The following is a 12,213-nucleotide window of genomic DNA, read 5'->3' as shown; positions in this document are numbered from 1 at the left end:
TCTGCAATTGTTCAACAGACGCCCACTTACTAATGGTGCCCAACTCAAACAGGAAAGGGAATTGAATAAGAATTCCTTAACTCCAAGAAATCTCCCAGAAACAGCTCTGTTGCAGAACAAAAATAAAATGGCTTCCGGCAACTTTATGGGCTTCATTTCAAATGGAGAACATCTACCCACGAAAATGTGGTTGTTTATTTTACAATCAATTGCACTACAAAATCATTAGTCTTTGTCAGTTTACAACAGACCTAAACATAGAAGGTTTACATACATCATTTTCGGGTATTAAACAAAGTTTTCCAAAAATCTTTCTAGTCTTTCTGAAGTTTAGTTTATTAATTTGACCATTTAAAAAAACAAGCACACATAAAACTAGAAAAAGCCATACATGCACATGAGTGAAAGCATGGAGGATAACACACAATAAAGTATGGGACTTATTTCCATTGTTAAAGCATGGAGGATAACACACAATAAAGTATGGGACTTATTTCCATTGTTAAAGCATGGAGGATAACACTCAATAAAGTCTGGGACTTATTTCCATTGTTAAAGCATGGAGGATAACACACAATAAAGTCTGGGACTTATTTCCATTGTTAAAGCATGGAGGATAACACACAATAAAGTCTGGGACTTATTTCCATTGTGGTCCTCTTGAGACAAGATGGCTAGGCAAGATCAAACACGACTGAACACAGTATGACTGCGAGAAAATAAAACAAAGAAGAAGAACATCTATCTCATCATTGCAGTTACATCATAGGGGCCATTCATATGTGCACAGAAGACATCAAACAGTTGCATTTTGTTAGGTTACATCAACATTGGACAATGTCTGTGAACACACACCTTCTCTTTGTAACTGCTTCTTTCACCACTTCTCTGGCATCATAAAAGCATCAAACAGCTGAAGATGATCATGTGATTTTTGTAAACAATCACAGGCAGTAAATGCAGTCTACACTATACAATCAAAAAGTTTGCAGGTGTTAACTGGTGGTGTTAGATTAGATCAACCTCGAGTACCCCCAAAAGCACACATTTTGTTGTAACCCTGGACAAGCACACCGGATTCAACTTGATAACTAATCATTAAGCCCTCAATTAGTTGAATCAGGTGAGTTTGTCTGGTGCTACAACAAATATGTATGTGGAGTTGGGGAAACACTGCTCTGCGCAAATATTGATATAATAACTATCATATGGAAGTAAACTTGGAGTCACGTAATGACGTGTGGTCCCCCCCACTACAACTCTTTGGGAAAGCATGCAGTTTATTATGCTACAGATTAAATAAATGATGAAGTTCACAGGGTGGGGAAAGTGCAAGGTGATGAGCTTGATGCTCCTTTCCAATAAATATTGAGGGTTTTCTTCTGGTGACATGTTAATCAAGGCCTGGCTGCCGCTTGACAAATAGAAATACGATAGCGCTGTTAGCTATAAAACCATCAGTAGAGTTGAAAATGTGCTGGAAACTCATTTAACTTGTATTTTTTCATGGGTACATTTAACCACAAAATGTATTTTATGTGCACCACGTGATCACGCGCTCACAGCCTTTTATCTGCATCACGTCAAACAAGTACATTTGATGGAAACACCGCCAGAGTGGGAAATTCGCATATTGTTTTTAAGCGGATTTGATCATATTCACATGAAAACTGTCAGAAATCTAGCTAATGTTGCTCATTCCTATGTTGTCTGCCAGAGGTGTTACAACCGTGATATACAGTGCCTTGCGAAAGTATTCGGCCCCCTTGAACTTTGCGACCTTTTGCCACATTTCAGGCTTCAAACATAAAGATATAAAACTGTATTTTTTTGTGAAGAATCAACAACAAGTGGGACACAATCATGAAGTGGAACGACATTTATTGGATATTTCAAACTTTTTTAACAAATCAAAAACTGAAAAATTGGGCGTGCAAAATTATTCAGCCCCTTTACTTTCAGTGCAGCAAACTCTCTCCAGAAGTTCAGTGAGGATCTCTGAATGATCCAATGTTGACCTAAATGACTAATGATGATAAATACAATCCACCTGTGTGTAATCAAGTCTCCGTATAAATGCACCTGCACTGTGATAGTCTCAGAGGTCCGTCAAAAGCGCAGAGAGCATCATGAAGAACAAGGAACACACCAGGCAGGTCCGAGATACTGTTGTGAAGAAGTTTAAAGCCGGATTTGGATACAAAAAGATTTCCCAAGCTTTAAACATCCCAAGGAGCACTGTGCAAGTGATAATATTGAAATGGAAGGAGTATCTGACCACTGCAAATCTACCAAGACCTGGCCGTCCCTCTAAACTTTCAGCTCATACAAGGAGAAGACTGATCAGAGATGCAGCCAAGAGGCCCATGATCACTCTGGATGAACTGCAGAGATCTACAGCTGAGGTGGGAGACTCTGTCCATAGGACAACAATCAGTCGTATATTGCACAAATCTGGCCTTTATGGAAGAGTGGCAAGAAGAGAGCCATTTCTTAAAGATATCCATAAAAAGTGTTGTTTAAAGTTTGCCACAAGCCACCTGGGAGACACACCAAACATGTGGAAGAAGGTGCTCTGGTCAGATGAAACCAAAATTGAACTTTTTGGCAACAATGCAAAACGTTATGTTTGGCGTAAAAGCAACACAGCTCATCATGCTGAACACACCATCCCCACTGTCAAACATGGTGGTGGCAGCATCATGGTTTGGGCCTGCTTTTCTTCAGCAGGGACAGGGAAGATGGTTAAAATTGATGGGAAGATGGATGGAGCCAAATACAGGACCATTCTGGAAGAAAACCTGACGGAGTCTGCAAAAGACCTGAGACTGGGACGGAGATTTGTCTTCCAACAAGACAATGATCCAAAGCAAAATCTACAATGGAATGGTTCAAAAATAAACATATCCAGGTGTTAGAATGGCCAAGTCAAAGTCCAGACCTGAATCCAATCGAGAATCTGTGGAAAGAACTGAAAACTGCTGTTCACAAATGCTCTCCATCCAACCTCACTGAGCTCGAGCTGTTTTGCAAGGAGGAATGGGAAAAAAATTCAGTCTCTCGATGTGCAAAACTGATAGAGACATACCCCAAGCGACTTACAGCTGTAATCGCAGCAAAAGGTGGCGCTACAAAGTATTAACTTAAGGGGGCTGAATAATTTTGCACGCCCAATTTTTCAGTTTTTGATTTGTTAAAAAAGTTTGAAATATCCAATAAATGTCGTTCCACTTCATGATTGTGTCCCACTTGTTGTTGATTCTTCACAAAAATATACAGTTTTATATCTTTATGTTTGAAGCCTGAAATGTGGCAAAAGGTCGCAAAGTTCAAGGGGGCCGAATACTTTCGCAAGGCACTGTATCTCTGTGACACCCAGCACCAGCCCACATCACAAACAGGCTGCCTTAATCCATTAGTGGTGGACTATTCCCCACTATTTAGCGTGTATTCCCGCACATACTCTTAGAAGAAAGAGTACCAAAAGGGTTCTTCGGCAGTACCCCATAGAAAAACCCTTTTTTGATACGGGTTCTACATGGAACCAAAAAGGGTTCTTCAAAGGGTTCTCTTATGGGGACAGCCAAAGAACCCTTTCAGGTTCTAAAGCGTGCCTTTAGTTACTTGCTTCCCCATACCTGGAGAATATGAAAACCGTGTGTTCTATTTGGAGTCGGAGATGCTTTTGAAGCTCATGTAGAGCGAGCTGACCACTGTGGCCTCATAGTTAATGGAGTCTTTCCTGTTGGAAGGCCTTCGGCACAGCACCGTCAGCTTATTGGGCAGCTGGCCGTTGAAGAGCAGGTAGATGCAGGGGTTGGCGCAGCTGTTCAGACTTGCCAACAGCATCAGGATGGTGAACGTTGCGGCTGCAATGACAACACAAGGATAAATTACGCACATTTACTGCGCCCTACACCGACAGTGTCATTGCGTTTTGGTACACCAGAAGTACATTAATTTCCAATGGAACGCAGCGTTTGCCTTGCAACATTGCGTTGCAGACAGTGGAGGCTGCTGAGGGGGGGATGTTCATAAGAATTGCTGGAATTGAGTAAATGGAATGGTATCAAACCTGGTTTCCATTACTATGAGGTGTCCCCTCCTCAACAGCCTCCACTGGTTGCAGAGGCAGTTGCAGTGTGTTCTGTTGGATTTATCAAAGGTATGCACCAAATTGTATATGTAGATGGCTTGACAGAAATGGTAGCAGAAGGTGAATGTTGAACTTTTGTTGCACACATATCCAGATTATGCTAGGCACCATTTTGTCCAATAATGCTGTATGTCTGATTGGCGTGTAAGAGACTAGCCTAAATCAGAGGGTGTGTACCTGTGGCGTGAATACCCTGGGCATGAGGTGGTTGGAGTTGTCAACAAAGCAGCATGACATAAATATGATGTCATGTTTTCAAACTACCAGTAGATTATTTGAGAAGACATATAAAGAAATATGTGCGTTTGAACAACAGCATAAATACACCTATTTCACTTTTGCATGTCAAAAACCAAATGACCACTGCTGCCACTGTTTTGAACAGATTAGATCATAGGCTACTATTTAGAACGAGCAGCCAGCTCATGTCACGAACAAATGAGTGCACCAGGGAGAACATAACATGCACGCAGATGCAATAAGTGAAAACCCATTATCTAACTGGGAAAACACATTATCTAACTGGGGATGGCTAGCTAACATAGGGTGTGTTTGTAAAGTGCGCTCAGAGACCGATCTTGGCATTAGTAAATTCAGAGAGTTGTCAGATTGCCCAATCATAAATTCTGAACACACAACACCCGCTGAATATATATATATATATATATATATATATATATGTGTATATATTTTTTTAACCTTTATTTAACTAGGCAAGTCAGTTAAGAACAAATTCTTATTTTCAATGACGGCCTAGGAACAGCAGGTTAACTGCCTGTCCAGGGGCAGAACGACAGATTTGTACCTTGTCAGCTCAGGGATTGCAACCTTCCGGTTACTAGTCCAACGCTCTAACCACTAGGCTACCCTGCCGTGAATATGACCAGTGTCAGTAAACATTGGCAGCAGCACAGTTCCAGTCACTAACACTCTAGATAACATGAAAACAGTCTAACCAGCTCTGCTTGGGTGAATAAAATGGTCAGAGTGAGGTTTCTCTCATTTGTGTCAGGAAGTAGCTAGCAAACTATCTAACTTTAGCTTCGGCAGTGTTGTGAGGTCAGAACGCTCGCATCAAGCTTACCCCTCTGCCTGAACGTCCAGTATGCGCTCTGTACACTCCGTGAACAAAATTCACTGAATTTATGAACGGACAATCTGACTGCACTCAGCACACTCTGACACTCCAGAGTGAATTTACAAACGCACCCTTAGTCAGATATTAGTTTAGAAAGACTTGAAATTGGCATGAGAGTGAACTGTTAACCAGCTAGCAAGCTACTTATCAAAGGAAGATAGCCTAACTGGTTCATTTGACCCAAAAATCATCCAAACTATTTATCAAAATTACTGTAGCTGGCTAACTATTTTTATCATCCTTTGTGATTGATACACCCAATTTTGGTCTGTTTTAGTCCACACACGTCACCCTGTCACCTACCTTGATGGACAATCAAATTGGCCAAGCTTGTTTGTCCTACCAGATCCGCAATGAGAAGATTCTAGCTAGTGTATCCCTCTGTCCTTCCACCTTTCTTGGATGTTGTTGTCTAGTTTATCAGGTCCCAGGCACCCGTGATTGTTTTGATTATTTATTAACAAGTTAATTACAATTTTCATTAGCAGCATCTATACCTGATAGAGCAGATCAAGCGTTTTTTCCAAAAGCAACCACTTTTGCATGGGAAAACACAGAATTATACTAATAACTACACATGCTGAATTACATTACTTTTGTTTTGAGACTACTTTGCTAGCGGACAGAGCGGGCGCCTGGTTCATGCAGTCAACTTTAAGCCGGTGCAAAACAAACCTACACGTGCGCCCAGGCGAGGTTAATCAAACCCAACCCCCCTCAACATTCAGCATGGCCTATGCGCCCACGGAGGCGGTGCTGATGCAGGCTGCTTGCAGTCGCAGATGAGCAGAGTAGTAACTGAACAGCTTGTTCTGAACAATCTATTTTTGAAACAGGAAAATGTACACATCTGCCCCACTTTTATGAGCGTTTAAAACACAATCCATGATTGATATAATATATAGGCTTATATATTTTTGATACAAATAATTACTATATCAAATATATATATTGTTTTATCACAAGTGGGGCGCCACCCCTAACGCCCTATTGACAGTCATATTTGGGGACTTCATTATACATTTATAATAAGATTGATATCCGTGTTCTTACTTTCTGTTGGCGCGTCCTTGTCCCACACAGACCAAAGCTGGACCGTGAAGAACGGAGTCCAGCAGATGATGTAGGCAAGTACGATAATCACTGTCATCTTCACAGTTTTGATTCGTGCTTTGGACACACCAGCCACGCTGCTGGTTCTGGAGGGCAGCTGAAAGGCAACCCCGCTACCCCCATCATGGTGCGTCTTTAAGTAAAGGTTATTCTGGATGGCTCGGCAGATTCGCACCTGGCACACCACCACGGTCAAAATGGGCAAGACAAAGATAACCATCGTGGTCCAGGTGATGTAGGTCTTCAAGCCCCAGGGCTGGATAAAGTCCGCCCAGCAGTCGAACACCCCGGGAGCCACCTGGACCCGGGAGAAGATGAAGATCTGAGGCAGGCCGCCCACGAGGGATATCGCCCAGGCGATGCAAACAGGGATGTTCCAGCGCTTGCGCCTCCTCTGAAATTTGACCATAGGGTTGCAGATAGCCTGGTAGCGGTCAATGGTCATCACTACGATCATGTAGGTGGACGCAAACATGCCTACGACCTGCAGATACTTCACCAAGCGGCACACCAGGTCCGGTCCGATGAATCTGTCCGTAATGTCCCACATGAGCTGCGGGCACACCTGGAAAAACGCCACAACCAGGTCCGCAACGCAAAGGTGGAACACCAAGACACGCATCTTGGATACCTGTTTGCGCCGCTTCCACAGAACCAGTAGTAGCCCTGTGTTCAGGATAGCGGCACTGACGAAGATGACGCTGAGCAGCGCGATCTCTACTTTGGCCAGGTTCTCATCCCGAGGCATGTCCGCAACCTCCATCATCAGACTGAAGTTACTGAAACTGGCATTAAACGGGTACATGGTTCAGGTTTGGAGAGCGAAGAGGCGGGTGCCAGCAACTTTACGCACGAGCGGTCTTCTGCAGAGAAACAAGACAAAAATTGATACACTGAGTAACAGAGATACTTTGATATGCTATTACACTAATGTTTGATATACCTACCATATCTGATCTAAAACTACTGAGTTAGTAAGATGCGTTTTAGGCTAATTTAACTTTCAAAATTACAATGCATCAATGCTTAAATACTGACATCATGTCCGAGAATTTTAGATAACCGAAATCTCCAAATAACTATTAGCCTAATGATTTCAACCCATCAAAAAAAACATAGGGCCATAGGTTAAAGCAATTTAGGCTTATAACTTAAACAAAGACAACTTAACTGATATTCAGTTTGATTGCAGTGCGCAGGAGAAGTTGGGGAGGGGTCGACATGAGCTGCAACCTAGTAGTCTATTGATGAGGATCTGTTGCTCTGGGTTTTATATTATTTGCGTGGGAGCAGGGTGGAGCTATCCTTCAACTCCAGATGTTCGCGCGCACAAAGTCTCAAATATGAAGACGTTTATCAAAACGTTTTATGTAACTATTGATTTGTTTTTTAACAACGCTTTCATTTTTTATTTACAGCTCGGTCATAGGCTAGAGTGATTCAGGCTGCTAGGCTGTCTGTATAGGCTAACGGATGTTTACATTGGATTGCCCGAGGTATACTGTTTACATAGGCACCAAGTGTTTGTACGTTTGTCTCAGCCATTCAAGAGAGTTTCCCTTTCCATGATGAGCTCAATCAAAGACTGTACAGTTTGAGAAACTCTGTGGCTCCATGTTTATACAGAATAATTCCAGTCATTATGTATTAGCTTCCTGGGATAATGAGAACAGCCCAATTTAGACAGAACTGAGCTTCCTGAAACCTTAACCCCAAATGAGCAGGTTATATAAAAATCTAATAAACAACAGATTTAAAAAATGTTTTGATACAATTATCATAATTCATAGACCTACAAAAATTGAATGAATGTAACATTTAAATAATAATAATAATATTTCTATGAGTGCACAATTGGACATCACCAGCCACTTACTGTAACTTTCAAGATGTCGATTATTCCCATTTGACCAGGGTTCAGATCCTGCCCGTGTAAATGCTTTGTGTTCCATCCACAAAATGGATCAATACTGACAATACATGCACTCCTCTAATAACAATCTACCCTAATACCCTATGACCTATAGTCTCATCCTCCCTATATTGGCTTATCCAGACAGACACATCACAGGGCATGGGACATGTGCCAATGTTCCTGACAGCCTCCAGATGTTCTGAAACAGACAGTGTTGATTCCAGACACACAGTTGACTCCAGCTGGTTACAGATGTTTTCTCTGGAAACACTGGAGGAGAAATTACTCTTACACTTTTGTACTTGGGGTCCCTCTTGCGAGAGGCCTATCACAAATATCGTACTTAAGTATTAATGTGCATAACAAATTGGCCAGTGTTGATTTTTTTTGTTGTGTTACATTTCTAGTGTTGATTCAGGAGTTAAATTCACTCTGTAAGAGTGACATTAACACTAAGTGGTGTAAAATAACCATCAGTGTTGATGTTAATAGTTTCAAAAGTGTTATACTGTTCACTGTTCACTGAAAAAAGTGTGTTCACTGAAAAAAGTGTACATTTAACACTTTCAGAGTTAAATATACACCATTGATTTTGCTGTATGGAACACACAAAAGATCAAGAGAATTATATCACTAATAACTCTCACTGGGTCCTTAAAAATATTCTGTAGCTCTGACTGATAATAATATGAGAATCTCTCTGACTACTACTTCAAGGTCTCAGAGCAAGTGACGTCACCGATTGAAACGCTATTTAGCGCGCACCGCTAACTAAGCTAGCCGTTTCACATCAGTTACACCTATGCTGATGTAACCGATGTGAAATGGCTAGCTAGTTAGCGGTGGTGCGCGCTGTTTCAATCGGGTCACGTCACTCGTTCTGAGACCTGAAGTAGTTGTTCCCCTTGCTCTGCAAGAGCCGGCATTTGTGGCGCGATGGGTAACGATGCTTCGTGGGTGACTGTTGTTGATGTGTGCAGAGGGTCCCAGGTTTGAGCCCAGGTAGGGGTGAGGAGAGGGACGGAAGCTATACTGTTACACTGACGTGAAGTTTGTTCTATAGAAAGTATTTGACTCTGATGTGTGCCACAGAAAGTATATGACTGTTATATTAAACAGAGGAGGGAGTCAAATACTTTCTGTGCACACATCAGAGTCCAATACTTTGTATAGAACAAACTTCATGTCAGGATAGGCAACCAAAATGAATAAGTAATGTATGTGTGTTATATTAAAACAGAGGAGGGAGTCAAATATTGGCAAGCAATAAACATTTCCAAACAACTACTAGTCGAATAAGACATGGGAGAGGTGACGAATTTTGGCAAAGAGATTTATTTATAGACTAATACACTTGAAACAAATAGCCAAACTGAAAATTGCAGACATTACTAGTTTCTCCCCCGTGATCGAAACGCCATTAAAAATAAAATGAATCGCAGCCTAATGTGATAATTGACAGCTGCCTTGAAGGACACAAATCAAAAATCCTTTCTGCTACTAAGATCAGTGAAATGTAGGCTAAACTGACAACGGGGTGAAGAGCAGAAATCTCAACTAGCAAGCAATGAGGGGGGGGGGGTTCTGGCAGGGGGGAGATTTTCGGCACAACACCGGCCTCAACATGTTACAAAAAGAGATTAACTGTATAAGATGCTCTGGGGACAGGAACAGGGTATGGTAATAGGGTGGCCAGGCACACAGGTTTGAGTGTCATTAACTGCAACACTGGTGGGTTTTTCATGCTCAACAGTGTCCCGTATGTATCAAGAATGGTCCACCAGCCAAAGGACATCCAGCTAATGGCAGGCCAGTGGTCGAAAACAGGTAATTGATTAAAGAGGAAAAAGGAGCCTGCTGCGAATTGTGCAGAGCAACAGGCGGGCTACAGTTAGTCAACTGACAGTCTAGTACAACATTGGTGCCCAAAGACCCATAAAATAATGCACAACTCAACGTACCTTGACACAAATGTGGTATGGCAGCCGACGACGTTACAGAGTTCCACTTCTTTCAGCAAAAAACAAAACTGCGATTGCAGTAGGTTAAGGTACGAAAACACGCTGGAGAATTGGAAAAACATTGCCTGGGCTGATGAATCCCAGTACTTCTGTTTCACTCTGATGGGATGACTAGGGTATGGAGAAAACCACAAGTACATCCATCATGCCGCGTGTCAACATTGCAGGCTGGTGGTGGTGCTGTGATGGTGTAGGGTGTTTTCATGCAACACATTGGGTCCCTTGATAAAAGTGGATCAATGTTTGAATGCCACAGGATATTTGAACATCATTGCCAATCAGGTACATCCCTTCATGGCAGCAGTGTATCCATCTGCAAATTGATAGATGCACTGCTCTGCACAGCCTCCTTTTTCTCTTTCATCAATTACCTGTTTTTTGACCACTGGCCAGCCATTGCCTGGATGTCGTTTGGGTGGTGGACCATTCTTGATACACAAGGGAAACTGTTGAGCGTGACAACACCAAAAACGTTTCAGTGCTTGACACACTCAAACCGGTGCGCCTGGCACCTACGACCACAACTAGTTCAAAGACACTCCAATCTTTTGTCTTGCCCATTCACCCTCTGAATGGCACACATACACAATCCATGTCTCAATTGTCTCAAGGCTTAATAATCCTTCTATAACCTGTCTCCTCCCCTTCATCTACACTGATTTTCGAAATGGATTTAAAAGGTGACATCAATAATGGATCATAGCTTTCACCTGGATAGTCTGTCATGGAAAGAGCAGGTTTTCAGAATGTTTTGTACACAGTAGTTTAAACTACTATACACACTACATGACCAAAATCATGGACATTAATATGGAGTTGGTCCTCCTTTGCTGCTACAATGGCCTCCGCTCTTCTGGGAAGAAGAATATTGCTGCAGGGACTTACTTCCATTCAGCCACAAGAGAGTTAGTGAGGTCGGCACTGATGTTGGGCGATTAGACCTGGCTCGCCGTCAGCGAGCCATCCCTAAGGTGTTCGATGGGGTTGAGGGCTCTGTACAGGACAGTCAAGTTCTTCCACACTGATCTTGACAAACTACTTCTGTATGGACTTCGCTTTACACATGGGGGAATTGTCATGTTGAAACAGGAAAGGGCCTTCCCCAATCTGTTGCCGTAAAGTTGAAGATGTCCCTTCACTGGAACTAAAGGGCCTAGCCCAAACCATGAAAAACAGCCCCAGACCATTATTCCTCCTCCACCAAACTTTACAGTTGGGACTATGCATTGGGGCAGGTAGCGTTCTCTTGGCATCCGCCAAACCCAGATTCGTGTGTTGGACAGCCAGATGGTGAAGCTTTACAACACTCCAGCCGACGCTTGGCATTGCGCATGGTATTCTTAGGCTTGTGTGATGCTGCTAGGCCATGGAAACCCATTTCATGAAGCTCCCGACGAACAGGTCTTGTGCTAACGTTGCTTCCAGAGGCAGTTTGGAATCCGGTAGTGAGTGTTGCAACCGAGGACAGACAATTTTTACACGCTACACACTTCAGCACTTAGTGGTCCCGTTCTGTGAGCTTGTGTGGCCTGCCACTTCGTGGCTGATCCATTGTTGCTCCTAGACCTTTCCACTTCACAATAACCACACTTAAAGTTGACTGCAGTGCTTTTATTCAACTTTCCCATATGCAGCCATTTGTGCAGGACTGTGCACCTTGTTCTTGGCCTTTTTCTGCACTTTAGGAACTATTTTGTCAATTAATGGCCCAATTATTCTACACACACAAGATGAGTATCTGGCTGCTGGTGTTGTTGCGGCGCTCAATGTCTGGGAATTCAAGCATCAGGCACAACCGTAAGGGCTCTTTCAATCTGGCTTCATTAATCACCTCTCCCTTTCGGGTACGGTCGTCTATTAACATCTTTTG

The 12,213-nt window shown here is 42.6% G+C and overlaps 1 protein-coding gene across 1 annotated transcript; it reads right to left on the bottom strand.

The window, feature by feature from the left end:
* Positions 1 to 288: 288 nt before the first annotated feature.
* LOC110494308 (oxytocin receptor-like) lies at positions 289 to 7,259 on the bottom strand. The gene is made up of 2 exons (XM_021569263.3): positions 6,348 to 7,259; positions 289 to 3,869 (listed from the first exon to the last, which is right to left on the bottom strand). Exons 1-2 carry the CDS (start codon positions 7,210 to 7,212, stop codon positions 3,664 to 3,666), a joined length of 1,071 nt encoding a protein of 356 aa, XP_021424938.3. The 5' UTR covers positions 7,213 to 7,259; the 3' UTR covers positions 289 to 3,663.
* Between the last annotated feature and the right edge of the window lie 4,954 nt (positions 7,260 to 12,213).

The sequence above is a fragment of the Oncorhynchus mykiss genome, chromosome 17 (genome assembly GCF_057628025.1).
Source record: "Oncorhynchus mykiss isolate SJ-2025 chromosome 17, ASM5762802v1, whole genome shotgun sequence".
In the NCBI taxonomy this organism is placed as follows: Eukaryota; Metazoa; Chordata; class Actinopteri; order Salmoniformes; family Salmonidae; genus Oncorhynchus; species Oncorhynchus mykiss.
Note: the sequence above shows the minus strand (reverse complement) of the source record. Positions and strands in the feature narration are given on the sequence as shown.

What these genes read in the sequence shown, in the direction of transcription:
- LOC110494308 (XM_021569263.3), bottom strand. Translation starts at nt 7,212, where the DNA reads ATGTACCCGTTTAATGCCAGTTTCAGTAACTTCAGTCTGATGATGGAG. An exon ending in CAAGGACGCGCCAACAGAAA is followed by an intron (nt 3,870 to 6,347) that starts GTAAGAACACGG and finishes TTGTCATTGCAG; the next exon opens with CCGCAACGTTCACCATCCTG.